The sequence below is a fragment of the Polypterus senegalus genome, chromosome 2 (genome assembly GCF_016835505.1).
Source record: "Polypterus senegalus isolate Bchr_013 chromosome 2, ASM1683550v1, whole genome shotgun sequence".
Classification (NCBI taxonomy): domain Eukaryota; kingdom Metazoa; phylum Chordata; class Cladistia; order Polypteriformes; family Polypteridae; genus Polypterus; species Polypterus senegalus.
The window spans coordinates 54,208,706-54,234,538 of NC_053155.1; the positions used below are offsets into that span (position 1 = coordinate 54,208,706).

Genomic DNA, 25,833 nt, shown 5'->3' on the forward strand with positions numbered 1-25,833 from the left:
TCCAACAGCTTCAAACTCCTGGTAGTATTATATAGTTGTACTTTTAATAGATTAGCATAAGTAATACTGTCCACATCTCATAAAAATGCTAAACTAGTCAATACTGAGAGCAAAAATAGTAAAATATCATATCATGCTTGACATTGTCAAATTGTGTGGATACCTTAAAGCCTCACCCAATGATGTTGCTATTCAAACACTCACAATTGTTCAAAAGTGACAGATTAGCCATTAAGTGTATGAGAGGGCACTTGAACTTATGGTGTTACAAAATGTGAGAAAATTACATATTGTATGCCCACCCTAAGTCTGTCTGTTTTGTTTTTTCTCAATTGGTGCCACCACTGGTTGTAAATAAAGTGGATAAATAGCAATCCAGTACAAGCGTTTTTTTTATATTTTGCAAGGGCTGTTGTTTAACATTTTGTAAATGCTTAGATAACTGTGAAGCCTGTGAAGTGTTAAGTAGAGTGTTTTAAGTTTAAAATGTTTAGTGTCCGTGCTCCCCACCAGGGCCTTGTGCACTTGCCAAGTTGCCTATATAATTAATACAGCCCTGGGGTTTAAACAGTAAAAATGTAATTGTCATGGTGTTGAAAGTTAGATGTTGAGAGGTTATTTTTTTCATTGTGTCAGGATACTTTTTTGATTATGTTTTTGGGCTCCTCTATTATTTTACTATTTTGGTATTTAACCTTATGTGTTCTGACCTATGTCTGGATCTTGCCCTCTCCTTTAAGAAAGCCTGTCATCTTACAATTTTCTATCTATATATAATTATTTTACTTTCACATTCTATATGATATTCTGTATTTCCAGCTTGGCCTTAATAGACGTACCCCATAGCTGCTGTAAATATCCGTGGATAGAGACATGCATCTGTATTTAAAAAATAATAATATAGTGTTTCCTGGTTTCCTACTTTCTACCTACTGCTCACAAACATATTTGAATGGTTGTAGTGAAATAGATGTTAGCCAGTACTGTAGAAAAGGTACAAGATCTGTTGAACACAATGACAGATGCATATATGAGTCTAAATTTGAATGTGAAGAAAACCAAGGTCATAGTTGTAAGTCAGAAAAGGATTAACATCGATATTAGAAGGCACTACACTTAAATCAAACAAGATCACAAATACAAATGTCTGGGAAGGATGGTTGACAACAATTTTAACACTAAGGTGGGAATAAGGGCAAGACTAGAACAAGCCAGTTCTGCGTTTATAAAAATGAAAAAAATCCCTTTAATAGACAATTAAATCTTAAAATTAAACCTTGGATTCTAAAATGTTATATTTGGCCAACACTTCTTTATGGTTGTGATTCATGCATGATTAGATCAGACACCCTACGCAGGATAAATACATTCCAGATGTGGACTTACAGGTGCATTCTACATATATCGTGGGCAGAGAAATCACTAGGTTCTACTTAAATTTAGTAAGGTCCCAGAGGTGGAAAATATAATAAAACAAAGGAAACTGAATTACTTTGGACACATTGAAAGACAGGATAGCTACAAAATACTAAAATATGTTATTTTGAGGAAAGACTGAAGTAAAACCGGCAAGAGGACGGAGAAGAACATCCTGGATGGATAGAATTTAATGGATAACAACATACAGTATATACTCAAAGTGAGAGGCAGATGGAGATACACATTTTTATTACCCAGCCTTAGTCTCTGAGATGGCACCAACATATCTATCTATCTAGAGAATGGAATAGCCTATATCTTTTGGTTGACCCACTGGGTGGTAATTTGAAAAAAAAAGGATAAATAAAGAAGTCATGCAAAAATCCTACTGGCCATATTTTATGCACCTTTTAGCCTTTAGACCAAAGGAGAGAATCTTTGATCATATGTATATGTAGCAATCGCTACTCGTTTTAATTCTAGCTAACCTGATGATCACAAGCTAAATTAGCCTTGTGACGAGAAGGCACCTCTGTGTGCTGCCCTTCCCAGAGCAAAATGGGAAGAACAAAGATCTTTTATCAAAAACAAGAAGCTATTTTACAAAAAATAAAATGATAGGGATATACACAAGGAGTGTTGAAAGTAATCAACAAATATGAAGGACAGCATTGAGGCTGCCACACTGGGCCTAACTTGTAAGGGTTCTGGACCCTGTCTGTCCAAAGGATTGGACTAAAGAAAAGAGCATATAATGCTTAGAAAGATGAATTGTATGACAGACATGAAAATCAGTTATGGCTAGTAAATTGGAAAAACGAAAGAAATACAAAAGATGAAAGAAATCCCTAATGCTCCTGCAATCCCAACAACAAATTGCAATTCAGAATGTATCCAGGAAGATGATGAATGGGCACCTTGTCTACAACCTCCTTCTTATACCAAAAAGAGTAGGCTGCAGCTGCCAACCCTGTTCCAGCTCAACCTTCCATTGCCCAACTAGCAGAGAGTCAAGTTACTTCCACTACAGAAGATCAAGATTCAAAACTTTAATGTTAAAGTTCTGGATTAGCATTAATTCTAAGAAAGACTTCCTTTTGTTAAATTAAACATTATTATATTATTCTTCCACATTGTGTAGTTTTGGCTTTTTCCTTGAGTTGTCTGGAAAAATATCTTCTCCCAAGGTTTAGGTTTCTTACCGATTACAGGTTTTCCTCCAGGATCTTACTTTTTTGTTTTCTTTTTTTTTTTTTTGCTGCATTCATTTTATCTTCTACCCTCAAAAGCCTTTCAGGGTCTGCTGCAAAGTACCATCCCCATAGCGTGATGCTGTCACCACCATGCTTCATGGTGGTTGCAGCATCCTGCTATTTCTCTTTGATAATTTTCAGCATTTGGCTTACACCAAACATGGTCCTTAAGACCTTAGATGATCTTGATTGCTGTTCTCTGCACAGCTTCAAGTGCTGCTATGTCTTTCTTGTATTGTAGTGATCAGAACTGCACACAGTACTCCAGATGTGGTCTCAATAGTGTATTGTATAGTCTGAGCATAACATCCCTGGATTTATATTCAACATTATTTACAATATCACCTAATATTTTTGCCTTTTTACTCACATTGCATAGATGATGAAAATGTGTCACAAAAACCACTAAATCCTTTTCAGAGGTTGCTTCCTGTATGACAGTGTGTCCCATCTTGTATTTAAAATTGATGTTCCTTTTGTCCACATGTTGCACTTTGTACTTTGCTACCTTAAACAGCATTTTCCAAGTATTCATCCAGATCTGGAGCTTGTCCAAGACTTTTTGAATTTTTTGATGCCTCCTCATTGTCTGCCATTCCTCCATTGTTTGTATAATCTGTACATTTTACAAGTTTAGTAACTACACTGATATCTACAGTATATCATTAATGTAAATCACTGATAACCTCTCTCCACATGAAGCATTCTTCTCTTATCTGTACTCTTTGTCTCCAACCGGTTAACTAACACAAGATCCAGTTTTTTAAGTAATCTCTCACTTATACTCTAATATATCACTAGTTTCCTGTCAAGAAAATGTATAAGTAAAAAGAGTCCAAGGGCAGGAGCCAAGGCAATATGAATGTATCTTTTTGTCATTCTGTTCATTCACTCTCTGCTCCCAGCATTCATCATGGAGTTCTCATATTTCCACCCTGGCAGTTTCTAGCCCTGCTTACTCAAATACAGGCTTAAGGCCCTTGATTCAGTTCCACATACAAAACGTTATATTCTGACACCAGAGGAATATGATGTGCTCTTACATGTACCGCATATCTGCACTTATGTTTTGTGACATGAATTGCTTAATGACATGCTTAAAGAAATTTACGAAAAGCTTACTTTAACATCTGTATGGCCTGACTAACATCATCTATACATTGTGGCAGCTGTTCTTCCACACTCACGTGAATTACTGAAATACAGCATTATCAAAAGGTGTGCTACACCAAAAAATTACAAATCAGATTAGTCAATTACGTTTAGTTTATATCTACTAATATGTATATGGTTTTCATTACTTCCACAACTAAAATTAATTGATTTGTAGGGTGGACTCACAGTGAATTGCAGCATGTGGACATTTCTGTACCCTATATGTGTGGCATCCCATGAAAAAAGATAAACCCGAAAAAACAGTTGCTGCTGTAAGTGTACTGTATACTCTCATTAGAATAGAGCATATTTGAGTTAAATTACTTCAAAGCACCCAAATAAAACAGTGTGATTTGGTGAAGCACCCATGAACTTGTAGATTATGCGCTGCTGGCGCTTCCTCAGTGCAAGAGGAAGTCAATTTAAGAAGCGCGCAGAGATTAACAACTGGGTCAGGGAACACTTAATATAAAGCATTTAATGTGCTACATTAATTTATGACGGGGTTTGAGAAAATCTAGTAAATGAAACATTCATTTTAAGATGAAATTTAATTTGCGACATTCTACTGATAATATAAACTACGAGAATAAAGTGGAAATGTCGACTTTAATCTCACATTTACATTTTTTTTTGTCTTCACAGTGTCTGTATTTTTTTCACCGTGGCCTTAATACGCTCCGGTAGGTTTTTCAGGGCCTGTTGTCCCAGTTTTAATCAAGCAATGATCCATTTCTCATCCGCGATGCTACTTGTTTCAGTTGTATCCGAGAACAACGTGCAGTGCATTATGAGTTACGCAGGTAATTCCTAATGCCGTATTTGAAATTCCGTAAGATGGTACATTTCTAAAGAAGTAAATATTACGGATGTTGTCGGGAAAAAAATATCAATTTTTATTGATATTTCATAACATTTGGAAACCGTTAGAATGTTTTCTTCTTTATTTTTAATAAACTGACAGCGCGAAACCAACTTGTTTTATATGAAAAATTCTCTAATCAAAAACGATCTATAGACAGCTCATCAAAACTGATGTCACGCAATACATTTCTTAACTCCTCAATATATCACAACCTACGCGAAATCGCAAATTTCAGGAAAGATTAACTGCCTAACAAGCTTTATGTGGAGAAAACAATTGCATTGTAGGTGAAATGACCGCATTTATATGTGGAAAAAAATAAGTTTTACCAATAATATATAAAAGTTATCGATTATAATGAAAAATCATCAAATTACATCGTAATGTCGGCATGAAAAAAATGACCGCATCTCCAAGCGTGTAAATAGTAGGGTAAAATACGTATGTAAGACCACAAGAGTGATTCCCCTTTGAAAAATCAGCCATCATTTTGTAAACAATATTGAATAACAATTTGAGACATGAAGAACATGCCTAAGTAGACTGTTTCCGCATGAAGTACGTACCCAAATGTTTAAAATTTGAAAGTAGTGGTAAAAATGTGCCCTGCACAGCACATACTATATAATTCTTTTTTCTCAAGAAAATTGCACTTGTCCGCGGACAACTGAAACCAGAAAAACACGCTTGTCCGACGGTCAATTTACCCGTGTCGGGCGAGTCGGGCGTTGGATTTCCGCACCCCTGTTGCTGAATTGCCTTTATCTTTAGTTATCCAAGAATAAATTGGGTGCAATACTTTGTTTCAGCTAATACTATAGTGTGATATCCCTTTGAAATTCCATGTTAGGGCTTACAATGTAAGGTGCTATATTAAATACATATTGTCTAATAGTGGAGGGCACAATGATGTGTGGTCAGAGCTGCTAAGTAAATAAATCCTTTTCTGAGGTACTATGTGCTTGTTCTCAGTGTATCCTTTTGTGTTTTTTCCTAGAATACTCCTGAGGTTGTGTTGGGTTTAGGTTGACAGAAGGCACTAAATTAGTTCAGTGTAAATGCAATAATAATAAGCTTTTTCTTAAATAGCATCTTTCTTCATATCCACGGACGCTTTACCAAATATTTTAAACCATAAGAAACCAGGAACTAATAACAATAACAAAACAGAACAAACAATATTCACATTGTATAAGGGTTAAAAGTCTTAAGACTGAAAAAAATACTAAATAAACAGAGAGGTTTTCAAATGAGTTTTGAAAGAAGAGTGAAGAGCAGATGTGCAAATGTTGACTGCTAGATGCTGATAGCCATGACACCGAGTGATCTAGTAAGATCTGGCAAGTATCTTAGGAGCTGAACTATGCAAAATTTCAAAAATAATGAGTGCCAGTTTTTATTTGATACATAAGGAAGCAGGCAGCAGCCAGTGCAAACACTAAAGAACAGGAATGATGTGTTCTGTTCACTTAGTGTGTGTGTGTGAACTCAAACAGCTAAGTTCTGGATATTCTGAAGTCTACTGAGCGACTTCAATAAAAAGGCTAACAAAAAGGGAGTTGCAATAGTCAAGGTGATAAGTAAAGAAAGCCTTCAGAAGTGTTTCAGCATCTCTACTATTTAGTACCTGGTGAAGACAGGTGATCTTGCAAAGGTGAAATTAAGCATTTTTGATTGGTGGGCCTCTATGGAGCGCAAAGGTAAGTGAAGGGTCAAAAATACATACAATTTGTGAAGTCTAAATCAAAACACCATCAACGTTAAGGCTGAAGTCTGAAATCCTGGAGGCACTTGACCCTGTGGATGTACACTTGTCCATCCTTGCTGGACCAGTACCTTACCTAGACTTGCTTCTTGTCTTGTGACCAGTGTAGGGATATGCTCCCTTCACAAGATATAAAATAGATGCATTGATAAAAGTGGGTGAATATCATAATAAAAACTTGATATTACGAGTAAGCCACTTGGTACAAAATGAAAAATAATAAGAGGTAGAAAGCACAGGCTCACCCCATCTGCATCCAGCTTCCCAAGTAAAGGTCTTCTCAAACAGATCGGTCAGAAATCTTCTGTAAAGCTGAAACAAAAATACAACAACATTAAAAAAAAATTTTTGAATGAACTGATTAAATATGCGGTGGGCTGGCACCCTGCCCGGGGATTGGTTCCTGCCTTGCACCCTGTGTTGGCTGGGATTGGCTCCAGCAGACCCCCGTGACTCTGTGTTAGGATATAGCGGATTGGATAATGGATGGATGGATGATTAAATATTCAACTGGATAAGTTGTAAAATGAACAAAAGCATACAAAGCTCAATTTGTTCTCTAGCCCATCTGCCAGCTTGAACTGGTTTGAACAGGTTTGAAAAAATTGACACATAATGCAAGGAAACACAAAAGATTACAAAGAACCATATTTGTTATAGAGAATGATGCACCATGGAGAAAAGTAGCAAGAATACACCCCATCTGCTTCCTTAACAGCCCACTAACTGATAACACCAAGGACCACATGAGTAACGTTTCAGAGACCATAAATAACAAGTTGTGACAGTAGGGTTAAAAAAAGTATAAGCTTAATGAATGTTATGAACATGCTTTAGTAATCCAAATTCAAGGTATATTTAAAACAAAAGTTTTAAATAAAAAATTATCTCACATATTTGTCTAGCAATTCCATACATGCTTTTTTTATGTATATTTTAAATCCTTCTCCGGATTGTGAAGTTTGCACATTCTCACAGTTTCCATGTGGCTTTCCATTCTTCTAGATGCTTGAGTTTTTCTTCCACTTTTCCAAAGCCATGTTAGTTAATTTAATTTACTTAAGTTAGTTACTGAGTGTGTCTGTGCAATGGACATTTGCCCCTTCCTCAGCTGTTTCCTGACTTGCTGCCAATGCTGCTGAGACAGGCTCTACCTCTCCACAACCCTGAAGTTAATAAAACATATTAAATTTAAATGAAAATTAATATTACATTTAATGAAAATATTAAATTTGTATTATTCCATTTTAATATCCAATTAAATAAAAGATCTAATTTTATTTGGTGGTACATTGAGTGCCTCGGCTACTGAAGACAGTGTTCTGAGCTGGAATGCCCCACCTGGTTGGTAGTCGTTGTGCTTATGAGGTTTGCATACCCATTGTCTGTGTGGTGTTTTCTCTAAGTACAGTACTTGGGTATTTGTCTGACATTGCTAATAGCATGCAGGTTACTGTTGCTTGACTGATCAAAGTACTTTGGAGATATGTGTGAGTGGTGCCCTGTTGGGGTCGGTTCCTGTCCTGAGCCTGATGCTGTGGAGATAGGCTTTCTCTCCTTGTGACAATGAATTGAATTGACTGTGATATTTATGTAACCATACTCTATATAATCATTTTTAAGGCTAATAAATTAGTTTAAATTAATAAACTCCATCGAGTACATTGATTTATCGGCCTACGTCCACACTCGGTTTAGAGTAGTAATAACCTATACTGCACATCTTTGGGATCAGCAGAAAACCTACAATGACATGAGGAGAACAACCAAACTGCATTCAGTCCAGGATTTGTGTAAACGTGTGTTGTAGATGAATGCATAATTTGACATACATCACTAAACTCTTTTTAAAAGCGTTAATTTCAGTAAACTATAGATCAGGGGTCTCCAACTCCAGTCCTGGAGAGCTACTGTGGCTGCAGGTTTTCATTCTAACCCTTTTCTTAATTAGTGACCAGATTTTGCTGCTAATTAACCCTTTGCCTTAATTTTAATTGATGCACAGCTTAAGACTAAAGCCCCTTAATTATTTATTTTTTCCTTAATTAGCAAACAAACAATATTAAGACATAAAATGTACCACCACATAAAGAACCACCTGCGTCCATCACACAATAACTGAAAATAAAGAAAGGTGAAGGCCTTAGTAATGTTAATCTGCTCAGGTCCACAAAATATTTTGACACTGCTTCAAAAAAGAAAATCAACAGTTTTGGAAATGTCTGCCATGGCAGAATGAGCGCCATGGAATTAAATAACGGGTTTAATTAGCAACGAGAATTGGCTTCAAATTAAGAAACTGAATGAAGTGAAGTTGGTTGGAGTTTGAGGCCCTAACTTAGTTGGTCATCTGTTGGCTCACTTCACATTAAATTTATGTTTAGGTGCCATTTAAGGAAAAAAGAATCAATTCAGCACTCAGAGACTCGAAAAAAGCCAATTAAAATAAAGGGAAATAGTTAATTAGCAGCAAAAACTGGTCACTAATTAAGAAAAGGGTTAGAATGAAAACCTGCAGCCACAGTAGCTCTCCAGGACTGGAGTTGGAGACCCCTGCTATAGATAGATAGATAGATAGATAGATAGATAGATAGATAGATAGATAGATAGATAGATAGAATTTTATTTGTTGTTGGGGGCATTTTGTCTTATTGCAGCAGCCCAATAAATAAATAAAGAAAATATTGTTTTACAGGACTATAACAAGCAACAAGAAAAACATACAGTGCTAGAATAATTAAAAAGAAAGAAAACTGAAAAGAAAGAAAAACTTCTAACTTAATTTTTCTTAAGTATTCAGTGTTAGACTGTCGGAGATGTGCAGCATTTCTCATAATGGTGCTCGGTTTTGTCTTCATTCCTTCCTTTGCTATGACCTCCAAGGACTCCAGAGTAGATCCTATAACTGACCCTGCTGATTCAGTGGGCCTCTCTTTAAGTGATGTTAGTCCAGCACACAACAGCATAGAAAATTACACTGGCCATCACAGAGTTATAGAAGACATGGAGGATATCATTTCCCACATTAAAGGAACACCAGTCTCCTAAGGAAAAAAACAGCCTGCTCTGCCCTTACTTGTATAGTTCCTCTGTGTTACAAGACTAGCCCAGCCTTTCACTGATATGGACCCCCAAGTACTTGCAGGAGTGCACCAGTTCTACATCCACTCCTTGAATAGTGACTGGACTCTTTGGTGCAGTCAATAACCAGTTCCTTGGTTTTTCTGATGTTAAGATACAGATAATTCTTTCTGCACCAAGAAACGAACTTCTCTATCTGACTCCTATACAGTGCCTCATCCCCTTTATCAATACAACCCATAAGTACAGAATAATGTAAGTTTCTGCAAGTGATAAGACCTGGTGTTTTATTTATAGCCAGAGGGGTACAGAGTGAAGAGCAAAGGAGGCAGGACTGACCCTGGTGGTGTTCCAGTGTTTCTCACATCTGTATAAGTAATGCAGTCCTAGAGTCCCACTAACTATAGTCTGCCCGACACATAGTCCATTATCCAGGACACCACAGGCTCCACATACCTTGGAGTTGGTTACCCCTTAACAGGAAGGGCTGGATGATACTGAAGGCACTTGAGAAATCAGAAAACATAATCTTCAAAGTGCAGCCAGCTTTTTCCAGGTGAGAATAAGCCTTGTGGAGCAGATAGATAATTACATCCATCACTCATTTATTCTTGGACCAGTCTGTTAAAGGTCAAACAGACATTTAGATTTATTTGCCTAGCAGACACATTTAACCAAATCAACTTTCAAAAGAAGTAAACGCTCGAATAACATTAGACTAGGGCCTGTTTGTTCAATAAATGTAAAAGAACAAGTAAAAAAAGTTCATTGCCACAAGATTACAATCAATAAAACAATTAAACTTAAACAAATAACCTAGAATATAAAGTACTACAGCAGAGTTTTTTTTCTTCTTCTTTTCGATTAGACAGATATTCACAGAACAGATGGGCCTTAAATCACTTCTTAAATACATTTAGTGAGTCAGCAGTATTGATGGAGGTGGGCAGCCCATTCCACCAACTCAGAATCACACAGGAAAAGAGGCTTGATTGACCCTTAGAACAGCAGTAGAATTCTATGGCTCAGAGTAAAAATAGTCCAAATTACATATTATTTTGAGTCAATGGACATGCAGAATCTTACCTGCATAGTGCAATTCAGTTTTAAAATTAAGCTTTCCTTTGAATGCCATCACTAACTACTGAGCTGCATTGATGTTTGCAGGCACTTTGAGCAGATTTCAGAAAATGTCCGGATGAGTTATTTAACAAGCTGTTTAACCATTTATTTATCTTCTGAGTCTGATTTCTCCTTTCCAGATAAAATTAATACACCCATATTTTTAATTATTGTTAAGAATTAGATTGAGTTGCATAAACCCAGGCAGTGTGCCCTCTTGACTGTGGTGTAAGATCATAAAGTACAACTTTTCCAATGTGTTTTTTTCTCTAATGATAAGTCGTTAAGTGTTGTTAGCAACAGTAATAATACTATTGTTAGCCTTCTAACATTTACCATTTAATATATATATAAAATAATTATATATATATTACATACAATATATTTCTATATAGGGCGGCACAGTGGCGCAGTGGTAGCGCTGCTGCCTCGCAGTTAGGAGACCTGGGTTCGCTTCCTGGGTCCTCCCTGCGTGGAGTTTGCATGTTCTCCCCGTGTCTGCGTGGGTTTCCTCCGGGCGCTCCGGTTTTCTCCTACAGTCCAAAGACATGCAGGTTCTAAATTGGCCCTAGTGTGTGCTTGGGGTGTTTGTGTGTGTCCTGCGGTGGGTTGGCACCCTGCCCAGGATTGGGTCCTGCCTTGTGCCCTGTGTTGGCTGGGATTGGCTCCAGCAGACCCCCGTGACCCTGTGTTCGGAATCAGTGGGTTGGAAAATGGATGGATGGATATTTCTATATATATATATATATATATAGTATATAATAAATATATATATAAAAATATTGAATATAATAAATATATATATATAAATATTGTATATAATATATATATATACACACACCAGTAATGGCACACTACATGGTAACATTCAGTAAATACACTTGACTTGAGCATTCATAGTTTTCATACTCTTTCTCTGTACATTTATTTATTTATAAAGCACTTTAAAAACTCAAGGCTGACCAAAGTACTGTACAATAAAAACCCAGCATATCAGACACACAAAACCAAAGGGTAAATTAAACAGAAACGCATAAACACATAAGAACTGAAGAGATTCTTAATAAAAAGTATACAGTTAGCCAACATCTCATACTCGGTTAAAAGCCAGAGAGTAAAAATGTGTTTTTATAAATGATTTAAATGCAGCTAGCGAAGGTGCCTGCCTAACATGCAATGGCAATTTAACATTTGTTTGCTCAGAGGTTGATGCGCTTGTTGCTTCCTGAGCAGCTCTTCTTTTCTCCATGCTAGCGGCCCACTTCTTCTCTTCTTTTGTCGTCATCTTTTCGGCTTAAAACTGATTAAGTTGGTGTTTGTGTTGCAATTACTTAGTACGTTTTCTTTAATTTTTCACTTAAGATGGCACTTAAGTCTTCAATCTGCCTTAAAGAATGATTTAAAATATGAAGAGGTAGGAGAAGTGACCGCGAAGGTGGTAGGCATAAGAATGGCGCCCGTCCACCCTGCTGGCCATTGCCAAGAGTTGATTCATTGGTCAATCATCACCTCGAAAGCAGATAGTAGACGTCACATAGTATTTGTATACCAAATTTCAGGTCAATTTCAGGTTTATGAGCTACAGGTGATTTAAAATCCTGCACAGACAAATGGACAGCCATATATATATATATATATATATATATATATATATATATATATATATATATATATATATAGTAGAAGAAAAGAATAGGCAAAGGTTTCCATGCTGAAAAATAAAAGATTACAGACACGGGTTTCTTTGGCAGTGTAGCCTTTGTCAGGTGTGTGTCAAAGATGCCAATGCGGGGCCCACTCCTACACACACACACCCCTTCACACTGGTACAGATCAAATTTACAGTTGTACTAGCATACATGTCTTTAGCATGTGGGAGGTATACTGAAGCGCCTGTAAACCCCACATAAATATAGAGAGGACATACAGATTCCTCACATTCCTCACAATGATATATTTTTGTTACAATGCATAAATGCTTCTGGAAATGTTCTTGAAGTAAGCTATTATGCAAAATCCCTGTATTTCCAAAGGTTTTAAACCTTTACTCTTTTCAGAAATAAATAGAGAAGTTTATCAGAAACATCTAAGACTTTATCCAAAAAAGGAGGTCATACATGTGCAAGGGTAACTACAGTTCTTCTTTTTCTTCTTTTTGTTTTTGCGCTATATTTTAAAGGTTCCTCGTCAGCCAGCCAGCCATTTTTGACAAAGCGATGGCACGACACATTCTTTTTTACAATGACAATGAAAACAGTTAAAGTATTCAAATAACTTAACATATAGTGTGTCCATTTTTGTCAAACGAACAAGTGTCGCCAGCCCTTTGAAATCAGTGTGTGTATAGTGCATATCTGTAAGCTAGTTTTAAAATACGAGGCAATTGCAGGTGATCATAGCAGATGTGTAGTTGCAAAGAAGAAACACTAAATAATGAATTCATCTTTGTACTTACTTTGTGATGTTTTGCTAAACACAAGCTTCTGTCCTTTGTGCTGTGCCCGTGTAAGATGCCAATCGTGCTTATCATTAATAATTAGGTCAGTTCGAGATACAGGCTCACTTAACTGGCCTCTTGACTTGTTTTAACTCAGAGCAGGGCTAACCACAAGCCAGAGAGTCACACACACAGAAATGTGCTTCCTGTATTGTGTCACTGTTTTGAGGCCTCATTTTGAAAAAAAAAAGTTATATATGTTGCAGTAAAGCAGAAAGCCACAAACTGTGCTCTGCATATGACTAACACGATGGAAAAGAAAAATCGAAAATTTTACGAAAGTACAGACCAGCAAAGAAACAAGCATGACTGCTACAGACAGTGCATAATTAAACTTCATGGTGTTTGAGTTAAGTGTATGTAAAAGTGTTTAAAATCCAAGTTAGTTGATTTAGTATTTTCTAATATGCTATTTGAGATAACAATTGAAAGAAAAAAGGGCAAAAGAAAAAACAGACACTCACACAAAATCATTTGCCTTTTATTAATTAATCCCTAAAAAACATTTTGTTTTATTAGAGAACTTTGTCATTGGTTAAACTAATCAAACCATCTCTAGTCTTTGCAGCCATCTGCTGACAGTTTTCCTTGGTTTATATCTCATATTTATTATATAGTTAAGCACTGTTCCTTTTTGAAACTGACATCATGTTAGTGTAGGGATCATAGGTAGACATTTTCGTAAATACAGCTACACCAGAGTGTAATGTTGAGTCCAGCATGGAGCATTATCTCCAAGTTCAAGTCAAGGGAGGTTATGCTTAAATTACACAGCATACTAGTGAGGCTTCACCTGGAGTACTCTGGGTAGTTTTGGTCTCCATATTACAAAAAAGATATAATAGCACTAGAGAAAGTCCAGAGGAGAGCAGCTGGGATGATTTTAGAACTTAGAGGTATGAGCTATGAGGAGAGATTGAAGGAATTTAACCTTTTCAGGCAATCTGGCAATCTGAGATTAAGATGCAACATGATTGAAGTGTTTAAAATTACAAAAGGAATTAGTATCTTGGATCCCAGCCGTTTCTTTAAAATAAATTCTGCAAAAAGAACACAGGGAGATGTTTGGAAATGTGTTTGGGGAAGATTACACACAAATGTTAGAAAGTTTTTCTTCACACAAAGAACCAAAGACAAATAGAATAAATCACCAAGACGTGTGGCAGAGAGCAGGACTATAGACAAACACACACAGTATATATATAGGCTTAAATAAATCATTTTAGATATATGCTATACATTCGTTCAGGTATATACAGTACATTGGATATTTAGTGTAGGTCGGTTCAGTATATATAAATCGGTGTGAATTAAACAGTTTGAATTAACAGGCAGGCACAGTGCAGCAATGTAAATTTAGCATCTCAGGTTTACGTCATCATTGCCCCAACACAGTAATCATTATTGTAGATTTTGTAATACAAGAAACACATACTTGTCCGGCTTCTTTTATTTTGCTTGCCATCGGTGCTCGATTCCAAAGCACTTTTCTTTTCTTTCATTATTTAAAACAATTGCACCAGTCACCGTCTCCTTGCAGCGCTCTGTCCCATCCCAGCTTGTTCCGCCTGTCTCTCTTGCTCCATGTGTTCCTCCCATCACAGATTTATTTTAAAAGTCGACTTGTCAGGCAGTGTTGATCATAGCCTCTGTACGTCTCTTTTTTTTATTTTAACCATATTATATTAAATGCTAGATTTTATTAACTGAAAGCTTCATGGTAATTTCTGTTATTCCTCATTGGAAGCAATGGGAAATATTGGAACTGTGTGGTTTCCTATGAACGCTGATTAGTGAGCAGGTCGTAATAACATACAATATATACATAAGCTGATTTTATTAACTTCTAGTTTAATATTTAGCTTTATTTTTTCACTGTCAAGGATATGCAAGTACAAGAAATTTTCAGAGCTCCAGACAAGTAAGCAATACCACCCTGGGATGAGAGGGGGCGCTTTTGCTAATGTGACATTTTTTGTTCTACAGTTCAGGGTGATGTTGACTGGAAGACGAGTAATGGCACTTTCGTGCTTCTGTAACCAAAACTCACCAGTTCCAGGAACCAGTCCTTGTCACTGCCTGGGTGGATCAAGTAGTTAAGAGTCCTTTAAAACCACTGGAAGGAGGCAGTCATATTTTAGACTCCTACTGCTGCCCTCTGATGCTCATGGACAGGCGTAACATTTCTAAATCCGATGTTATAGACTTATCATGGATATCATGCATTTATAGTTGAATTGTGTTGGTTTTTTAGACAGGCTTACATCTGCACACCTTCAATAGATTTGCCAAATCAGAAAAACGAAAAGCAGTCTAAAGCAAAGTTCTTCATTTAGTGATTCTTCTTTTTGTTTTATTTAGTTTGTTCTTCCCTTTTTATTTCAAAGTTTGGACACATGTCGCTCTGTGCAGCCGTTATTCAAATCGTGGCCACTGTTCTGCCATAGATCAAATGGTATACACATCATGTTTTAAAAATAAAAAATGGACAAACAAAAAGTGTCCATGAAAACAATCACACAAAATGGTGGCACCCATAGAAGAACAAATAGTGTAGCAATGCCTATGACGCTAACCATACAAAATTGTAGTGTCTATAGAAAAACAAATAGTGATGCAATTTCATCACTAAAATAACAAAATAAATTACTTTCAGGATTAAAAATGAAAGAAAATTAAATTGACAGTTACCTTCACCAAATCCCAATGTCATGTTAGTTGACGTGACAAGAGAAATATTGCAAATAAAAGTATACCACTCCATCCATCGACATTGTTTGTTTGAATAATTCCTGGGTTCTGTTTGCACAGTAAACTCTCTTGCCACGGATCGCTCTCACTGCATTGGTTCTCCAATATGATGAGTGGCAGCAGGGGCTTTGGTTATATTTGCACATTGCTTCCTGATTCCTATTATAGAAGACTAGCAAAATACCAGCATTTCGCAGCGGAGAAGTTGTGTGTTTAAGAAGTAATAAAAAAGAAAAGGAAACATTTTGAAAATAACGTAACATGATTGTCAATGTAGTTTTGTCACTGTTGTGAGTGATGAGTGTTGCTGTCATATATACTGTATATATATATATATACACACACATATAAACATATATATATATACATATCCATACATATATACATATACACATATATATATACATACACACACATATATAAACATATATATACATATACATACATATCTACATATATACATATACACACATATATATATATATATATATATACACACACTCTTTGGAGTGCGAGCAACTGTTACTGGGGGTGCCAGAATCCATCAAGGAAGAAAAATGAAAAACATTATTTGTACAAAATCTTTATTTATCCATTCCTAAATAATTAAATGGGCAGGCTATTTCATATCAGTGCAATACGCTGTTTGTTAAAATGGATGACTCCCGCTCTTACGTGCAAGTCTGCGTGGATATTATGAACTATCGTATCTGTTCAAATTCTATTTAAACTTTAAATAGAAGGAATTTTTATTTAGTCGACAGAAATATCTTTGGTAGGAATGTAAGTTTAATGTAGGCATCATTGCATAAATTTTTCTTCATCATAGAAATGTAAAGAGTAAATTCTTCTTAAATACATTCCAACCAAAGATATTTGTGTCGACTAAATAGAACTTGAAAAGATATATTTTTTCGAATGTGATCGCGCAATTCGATCGAGTTGACGCGCACTACATCGAGCCCACGTGCTATTGTGGTTTCGTCTGCGTGCCTCAATAAGTCACCCTCCCCTCGCTTTTACTTTTTTACCATTCATCTAATGAATACACTGAGTATGGCTTTACCAAAACAATCATTGATGGCGAATAAAGTATCCATTATTCATAAAGCTTCAATTGGTGACCTTTTGGTCTTTCTGCGTTAACCGCATATTTTTTCATACGTCTCAAACCAAGGGGATGCGAGGGTAAAATGAATCGGGAAGCGCTGATATATATGTATGTGTGTGTATATATATATTGAAATAGTTTTACTGTGAAATAATGCAAAGAGTACACAACATGTGTTTCACCCTAATTTTGGGGTCATCAGGCGTACATACTCAGTGCACCCCCTCTCAGGAATCGAACCTCAGACATCGGCACTAGAGGCGAAGCCTCTACCATTGCGCCATGGCATGTGGTTTGTCTATTTGAGAGTATGTAGATCGGGGTATATATATACAGTACATATATATATATATACCCGCGCTTCGCAGCGGAGAAGTAGTGTGCTAAAGAAGTTATGAAAAAGAAAAGGGAACATTTTAAAAATAACGTAATATGATTGTCAATATACAGTAATTGTTCTGTGAGTGTTATGAGTGTTGCTGTCATCAAGGATTTGAATATCATTAATTCTTTCAATCAGGTTCGTATTTGTAGGATGTGTTGTGTTCAAGTTACATTCCGTGTTTGTCAATCGTTGTAAAGATAACAGGTTTCATTCATCGATTCGTTTCTTACTGCATCAATAAACAGCTCGTCTTCCTCTTAGATGTGACACACTGCATGCACGGGTTTTTTTTTACACTGTCTTCCTTTAGTGGGATATTCACTTTTTCCATTGTGTGCTTTGTTTCCACAGTAGCTGCACTTATGAATATGCTTGTATGTATCACACGCTTCATATTTTTTTGCTGCCTTCTCAATTGTGTAATTCGGTTTTTGTTCAGCACTCTTTGGAACTGTTGCTTTTTGTCTGTGCACTGCGTCAGTTCACATGAGCCGCTCGGTGTACATGCATCGAAGGTTCCCAGCTGTGCTGGTGCCATCTCGTGCGATGTCCACGGCTGTATTTAATGTTAGCTAAAACCCGCCACTTAAAAGTTTCTCTCGCAGTTTTGCTGAGTTTGTGCCAAACACCACCCTGACCATCTCATCTTCCTCTGCATAAGCACAGTCCTTCACTCGTGAATATTTAGCGGCAGTGTTTCTATTGGATTGCCGCTGACGGACGGCCTTATATGGGCAGGCACTAAATTTTGTGGGAGGCGTAACTCCGCCTCCCACGGCCATCGAGCAGAAGTCTATTATACTATATGGCCGAAAAAATAGGTGCCAGTTATGACCATTACGCGTAGAATTTCGAAATGAAACCTGCTTAACTTTTGTAAGTAAGCTGTAAGGAATGAGCCTGCCAAATTTCAGCCTTCTACCTACACGGGAAGTTGGAGAATTAGTGATGAGTGAGTGAGTCAGTGAGTGAGTCAGTGAGGGCTTTGCCTTTTATTAGTACAGATAAATGACTTGGGGTTTGTCAGGTCATTTAAGTAGGAATTAATGTCCTCAGAGAAGGCCCAAAAGTGTCAAAGACTGCTCCAATCCTCAAACTTTTAAAATTAATTATCTTGAAGTGGTTCCTGGTTATGGCTTACAACTCTCTTTTTCAGTCAGTTATTCAACAATTTTAAAATCAGGGGATAAGCAAGACAAACGTTTGAATAGCAGGTGAGAAACATGACAGGGAAAAAGGGATGAAGGAATAGAAAGTGTGACAGAGTCTGCAATTATTTTAGGCTGGCAAGTTGAGTTCAAGTTCAAATTCATTGTCACATGTATAGAGTAGAGTGAAATTCTGCTTTTCATGTCTGCCCATTGTTAAGTATGTAGCCTGCACCATAAACAGCAAGTATTCCTAGTGTCACAGAAGGCTGGGGTCAGACCCAGCTGGTACGCCTGGAAGGACCGGGATGTGGTCTATACATCCCCCGGGCCACAAGGGGGAAACCGCCCTGGATGTTGAGGGGACCACGGGGAAGGAGCAAGGAGGCTCAAGCCCAATGGAGCACGTGGCCACCACCAGGGGGCGCCCCGAGTGTCGTGGAGCCTGGGAGATCGATACTTCTGCCACACCTGGGAGGGTGGAGGAAGGACCTTCCAGGAACACCCGGAGTGCTTCCGGGTGCAAGGGCAGCACTTCCACCACACCAGGAAGTGCTGCAGGGAAGAGTGTCATCAGGCTCCTGGAACACATCCAGGTGGGAATAAAAGGGGCCACCTCACTCCAATCAGAGAGCTAGAGTCAGGAGCGGGAGCAGGACGAAGCTCTGTGAGGAGAGGAAAGGTGGCCCACAGACACAGGAAGAGAGACCCGTGGAGAGGGTGATTGGTGCTGGGGGCAATGTGTGTGGTGTGGGTCTTATTTGTGTTAATAAACGTGTGTTTTTGGTAAAGTGCTGGTGTTGGTCTGATGGTGTTCGGACCCAAGCTCACACTAGTCAAACAGTTGCACAGTGTAACCCACCCAAATAGAAATGAGTGCAAATCCCATGGAGTTTTCTTTTCTGTTTCTTTGCTTTATACCTTGTTACTTTTCTGGTCCTTTATTTGTGTTAACAAAAAATGTTTTCTCCTGACTTTCTCCTTTTCCGCTTTCATTATGGGTTTGGGCATGGCACAAGGGCACTCTCTATTACCCATGACATGTTATTACTAGCCAAAATCAGTTGGAAGCAAACCTATCATCAACATTAATCATTTTCAGAAATAGTAAGTGGATTTCTGAAATGGCATCTCATTTTTCTTTAGTTAATTTTGGTACAGTGTGTAGTTAAATGTCTGAACACAAAATTGAATTAAAAGGTGTTTTTTTTTCATATTACTCATTTTTATATTTTTCCTTTGGAAAATCTATAATTTTATAGATCATTATTAGAATACATTCATACTTGAGGTGAGCCTGAATTATATGGTCTTCTGTCAGACGTCTGCCTGTTGCTAGTCTTTTTATATAATGTAGTCGACAATTTCACAAGGTTGTTATGGTTAGCCAGGGTTATTGCCCTGGCTTAAGTTTGTTTTCATTTTATTTAATTGTTTTTTATAAATTATTATTGTCATGTGTATCTTGTTTTTAATGTTATTTTTGGTTTTATTGTGTGATTGAAATACTGTTTATATATTTATTGTATTTTGCTTTGAGTATATTCCTTGTGATTTGTAGCTGGAACCCCAAGAGGCGGGGCCACCCTGACATTAGTGCTGCCTTTCTACCTGAGAATGGGGAGTTGGTCCTTCAGTGGGTCATTGACGTTCAAACAGTGCTTACTGTGAGGTATTGTTTCCCTGGTTTCTGATTTCTTGTCACTTTTTGCCATTTTTGCTACTTTTTGAATAACTAATAACTTTTTTGTCATTCATAAAATATTGTTTTGATTTGTTTCTAAAGTCAAAGGTTTTCAATTCCTTCTCCATTTTTGGTGTTTTTTTCATATATTTTGTGATATATTTTAAACTTGAAAAGCAAGGGCCCCTTTTTAGGAATATGCAGGTTAAAGCCTGCATGTAGAGTTTAGAGGCTGGTTGCCAGGGGCTATACTATATCTGAGCAAGCTAAGGTCCTAGCCTGCTTTGTAGGACTTTTAGGAGGCCTCACACACTGTATGATATGTTTGTGGGCTCTAATCACAATAAAATGCCTTAAATTGCAGGATAATATGATCTTATTGTAATAAGTAAACATTTCCTAATGAGATCTTTTCCTTTAAAACTATTGTAATAGCTGATGGGATTGGAATCGGCTTCCCAAATAGGATGGATGGACCTTTATATTCCTGGGAGAGACCTATGTAATGGAAGGACAGGGGGAACTGCCTAGAAAGGCTATAGACTCCCCCAGTGCACTAGGTAGTAGCGTTCCTTTGTTGGATCACCCATATGCATAATTGTGGGGCAACCTGGGAATTGTAGTTCCATTAAGCAGCCCTGTGGGGTGCCATAGGAGCTGGAGAGAGCAGGTAATCCTATCTGAGGGTCTTCTGCTTGGCCTGAAAGTGCTTTCTCCATGCAGTGTTGTGGCACTGGAAGTAATCCTGGGTTTGGCTTAAAGGGAGACAATTAACCTCACTTGAACAGTTGGAGTGAGAAGAGGAGAACAACAAGACTTGCATGGGAAGTTTGGGGGAGGAAAATAAAGAGAAAAAGCAAAAGCTTTGTGTTTATTGTGAGGAAGTCTGTATCTAGGTATATTTTTTTAACAAATCTAACTGTATTTGAATCTGGGACTGTTGCGGTGATGTTTGATCTCGGGTTTGGTGCTGTGAAACTCCCCCAACAGGTCACACCATGTAAATGTCTCACCTTTTCACAAACCTTTTGAAAACTATACACAAAACAATGAACAGCTAAAAGAATTACAAAGGCATTTTTTATTTTGCATTAACATTTGTATTTGTTACGTTTTTTTGGCAATGATGTATACTATGCTGGAAACATTTGAATGGCAGTGTCATTCTACACTTTTAATTTATTTTTGAATACAATTTGCACTTGGTTTTTCCTATGTAAATGTAAGGAAAATGATTATTTCAATCAAACATGTAAAATGTTTGTTTTTACTAAATTTAAGTATAATATGCTTCAATATCTGTACCTTATAATAAAAAAGACTATCCCCTTTATTTTCTTTAACTTTTCTTTCAATTCAAATACTACGAGGCACTCACCAGAAGATAAGCTGAAATTCATTTTAATACGGCAAGCCTGTTAGCTCTGCCTCTCTATTTATGAATCAGCAGATACGATCCATAGTACACATCAACTGGTGGTACTAAATCCCTTTTTTACCAGGCAATGTTTCTGCCCAAAATTAAATAAATTATTAAGTAGACTTATTAAAACTACATTACACATTTTGTTCCTCATGTGTTGCAGTTTTTCAAATTTAATTGAAAAGTCTGTAAATTCTCTTATAGCCTGGAGAACTGGATCAAGTTCCTGTTGATCTCTGAAACATTTCTGCAGCCTACAAAATGTAACAAGGCAAAATTTTTTATTTAGTTGCATTTTCATTTGTTCTCTAATTTTTACACATAAATTTATTTTAACACAGTATAGGACAAGAATTAAAATAAATACCTGCAAGTGCCATTGACAAGCGAAATTCATCATTGAGAATTTGTAAAATCTCTCTGACTCCATCTTCTCCCTGTATTGATGTAAAAAGTAAAAAAAATCTCTAAAAACCTGTAAGTAAGTGAGAAAAGACTAAATTCAAATCAAAATGAACACATTTTTGTGATATTCGATACAGCAATTATCCTGATTTCTTTCATCGGTTCACTAGTCAAATAGGTAACAGACATCTGGAGTCAACCTTGGTCGAATTGCAATTCAAAAACTGGGCTCAGAAAAGAAACAAATAGATGGGTTGGATTGCATTTTACTTACTTTATACGCGAGTCCCCAAACTACAGGCCTTCCAATAAAAACACACTTGGCTCCGAGTGCCAGTGCCTTCAAAACATCACTTCCAGTACGAATTCCTCCATCTAAATACACTTCAATTCTGCCTTGAACGGTATCTACTATTTCTGAAAGGGCATCTATCTGTTAAAAGAGGAAGACAAGACAAAGTCAAGAGTTTTGTGGAAGAGGGAAGCAGAACCAAAGAAAGTAACTGAGTTACAGTGTAAACAGCAAATACACTTAAAGTGATAGGCATCCAGTTTGGTTGTCTAACATTCCTCAATTGTGTCTTAAATAATAGCTTACTCAGTTTGGTCGTTGCATCTTGTCAAGCTATTCTGTTATCAATCAGGACTGGATATTCAGTTTACCATGAAGAAACACTTTTACCCTTAGGTTAAAGTTTGGAAAAAGATGATATGAAAAATTTGCATCATACCAGTAGTTTCAGTTTTTGGATTATTAAGATTTGTGAGTTTCATGAGGGAAGGATGTATTGACTTAGATGTATTAGGAAAAAATTAGAAATGAAACCCTTCAAGCAGGAAAGCAGGTCGGCAACAGGCCAAAACTAAGGAATAATCTTTAGGAAGGTATGTGAAATTCTAAAGAATGTGGTGATAAGTCAGTTAAAACAAAGCCATTGAAAGTTCCCATGTGAAACTTTCACTTTCACTTTCAGTCCCAATGAATAGTGAAGAAGTCACAATGCATACTTTGTTTTTTAATATTTTTACCTTGAATTCCAGAAGGCTTTTGATAAGGTACCACAATGAAAGCTTAGCGATCAAAGAAGTGGGATTTCAGGGAGTGGTGTGTTGGTGGGTCCAGAATTGGAAGGAAGCAAAGGGTAATGGTTAAGGGAACTGTTTCAGAATTAGCTGACATTAAATCTGGTGTCCATCAGGGATCAGAGCTGGGGCTGCCACTCTTTTTAATATACATAAACAATCTGGACAAAAATATAATAAATCAGCTGGTTATGTTTTCAGATGTTACAAATCTAGGTGAAGGCCAGATAATGGAGAACTTGGACAGCATAAAGGCTTAGGTAGATTTGAGGCAGATTAAATTTAATTTAAATAATAAGGAAGTAAAAATGTTAAATCTGAATGCACAATGGGAAGTCTGAAACTTGAAAGTACACTTTATGAGAAGGACCTAGGAGTCATAGTGGACTTGTCGCTATCCACATCCAGATTGGTACAGAAGTGATCAAGAAGGCTAATAGGATGTGTCACACACGTGCCATTAAGAGGAAGCTGAGTGAAACAAATGGAGGTAATTACCTGCCAGGCCAGGGGGTGGCAAGGTGCGCTAAACCGACTTCTGTTATCTCTACAGACCAGATACCGGAAAACCTACATGATTTATCATCAACAATGTCACTTTCGGTTCCGGCGCTGCAAAAGATGTCACCTCCAGGTCCGGCGCCACGAAAGACACCACTTCCGGTTCCGGCCACAGATGCCATCATTTCCATTTTTGGCCTTTAAAGCCGCCATCATATCACAACTTCATCAGTTCAGTTTGGAACTCAATGAGAGCACATCTCAGATTATTTCTATAGCCTTTTGCAGCCAGGGACAATATACAGGTTGCTGCCCCAAACCTCTTTTTCATTTTCAGATGTTAAGTTATATATCACAATGTGGAGAGGACACGTCAAGGGGAGTTATCTTTAAATTATATAATTCACTAGCGAGGCCTCACCTGGAGTATTGTGTACAGTTTTGGTCTTCATATTACAAAAAAAACTGATTTTAGAACTAAGAGGTATGAGCTACAGTATGAGGACATACTGAAGGAGTTGAACCTTTTCAGTTTAACAGAGATTAGAGGGACATTTTTAAGATTATGAAAGCAATTAGCACAGTAATAATAATAATAATAATAATAATAATAATAATAATAATATACATTTTATTTATATAACACCAGTTATTATTTTAAAATAAATTCTGCAACAGGAACATGAGGACAAGGTTGGAAACTTATTAAGGGCAAATTCCACTCAAATGACACATGGAATAAATTGCCAAGCAGCTTGGTGGACAGTCTCTATAGACCTTAAAATCTCAACTTGATATTATTTTGGACTATCAAGAATAGGATGGATAAGCTTGTTGGAATGAATGGCCTTTAGTTGTCAATTTATCTAATGTTTTACTGTTCTATGTCTACAATTTGGTTTTATAAAATCAGTGTGATTTTTATCTATTATTTTCAAATAACTTGTCAAAAAATGATATATATATATATATCTATACTAATAAAAGGCAAAGCACTCACTGACTCACTGACTGACTCATCACTAATTCTCCAACTTCCCGTGTAGGTAGAAGGCTGAAATTTGGCAGGCTCATTCCTTACAGCTTGCATACAAAAGTTAGGCAGGTTTCATTTCTAAATTCTACACGTAACGGTCATAACTGGAACCTACTTACGTACATATACATGGCCATAGCCTGCAGCTCGGTCGCCGTGTGAGGCGGAGTTGCGTCCCTCATTGTCACACCTCCCACATAATTGAGTGCCTGCCTATATAAGGCCGTCTGTCTGCAGCTATCCAATAGACATGCTGCCGCGAAATATTCGCGGGTGAAGGACTGTTCTTATGCAAATGAAGATGAGATGGTCAGGGATAGACTAGTGTTTGGCACAAAGTTAGCGAAAGTATGAGAGAAACTTGTAAGTGCCGGGTCTTAGCTAACATTAAATAAAGCCATGGACATCGCAAGATCGCACAACATAGCACAAGCACAGCTGAGAACCTTCGATGCATGTACTCCGAGCGGCTCACGTGAACTGACTTTGCAGGACTGGGAAAGGTAAACCCGTCCATGCAGTGTGTGATGTCTCAGATAAAGAGAAAGATGAACTGCTTATTGATGCAGTAGGAAACGAACAACCCTCTGACGCTGAACAAGCCTTTGTACGCATATCAATAGGAAAGCAAGGTGTAAAGCTAAAGTTTAAATTACGTTCATAGAAACACTGCAGCTAAATATTAGCAGGCAAATCCATAACTTAATACCGGGAATGCCTGTTAAACATCTTAGATTCATGAGTACCGATTTGGGTAGTGACCACTGTGATCAATGAAACCTGTTTAAAAAACACATTACACAATTGAGAAGGCAGCAAAAGAATATGAAGCGAGTGACACATACAAGCATATTCATAAGTGCACCTACTGCGAAAAAAAAAGCACGGTGTAAACCTTAAGTTTAAATTAAGTTCATAGACAGGCTGCTGCTGGCGTTTGTCATTCCTACGATGAATACGATATTTGCGAGATACAAGTTTAATGAGAAGACGCAGGGTATAAACAAGACTTTTGATCACTTGTAACAGAGTTAAAATTGCTGTAACGGAGTTAAAATTGCTGGTGAAGGACTATGCTTATGCAAACGAAGATGAGATGGTCAGGGATAGAACAGTGTTTGGCACAAACTCAGCAAAAGTGCGAGAGAA

The 25,833-nt window shown here is 37.2% G+C and overlaps 2 protein-coding genes across 2 annotated transcripts in view; both read right to left on the reverse strand.

The window, feature by feature from the left end:
* The window catches only part of LOC120522928 (kelch-like protein 9), a 56,615-nt gene extending 43,344 nt beyond the window's left edge, over positions 1–13,271 (reverse strand). Inside the window, exons 1-2 of the mRNA XM_039743718.1 lie at positions 13,116–13,271; positions 6,703–6,769 (exon numbers count right to left, since the gene is read on the reverse strand). Of these exons, the coding sequence (XP_039599652.1) occupies positions 6,703–6,713 (11 nt within the window). The 5' untranslated portion in view covers positions 6,714–6,769; positions 13,116–13,271. The remainder of the gene's footprint in view (positions 1–6,702; positions 6,770–13,115) is intronic.
* Positions 13,272–21,299: 8,028 nt separating this feature from the next.
* Positions 21,300–25,833, reverse strand: part of hao2 (hydroxyacid oxidase 2 (long chain)) — a 54,637-nt gene continuing 50,103 nt past the window's right edge. Inside the window, exons 7-9 of the mRNA XM_039743719.1 lie at positions 22,339–22,497; positions 22,027–22,096; positions 21,300–21,913 (exon numbers count right to left, since the gene is read on the reverse strand). Coding sequence (XP_039599653.1) covers positions 21,858–21,913; positions 22,027–22,096; positions 22,339–22,497 — 285 coding nt within the window. The 3' untranslated portion in view covers positions 21,300–21,857. The remainder of the gene's footprint in view (positions 21,914–22,026; positions 22,097–22,338; positions 22,498–25,833) is intronic.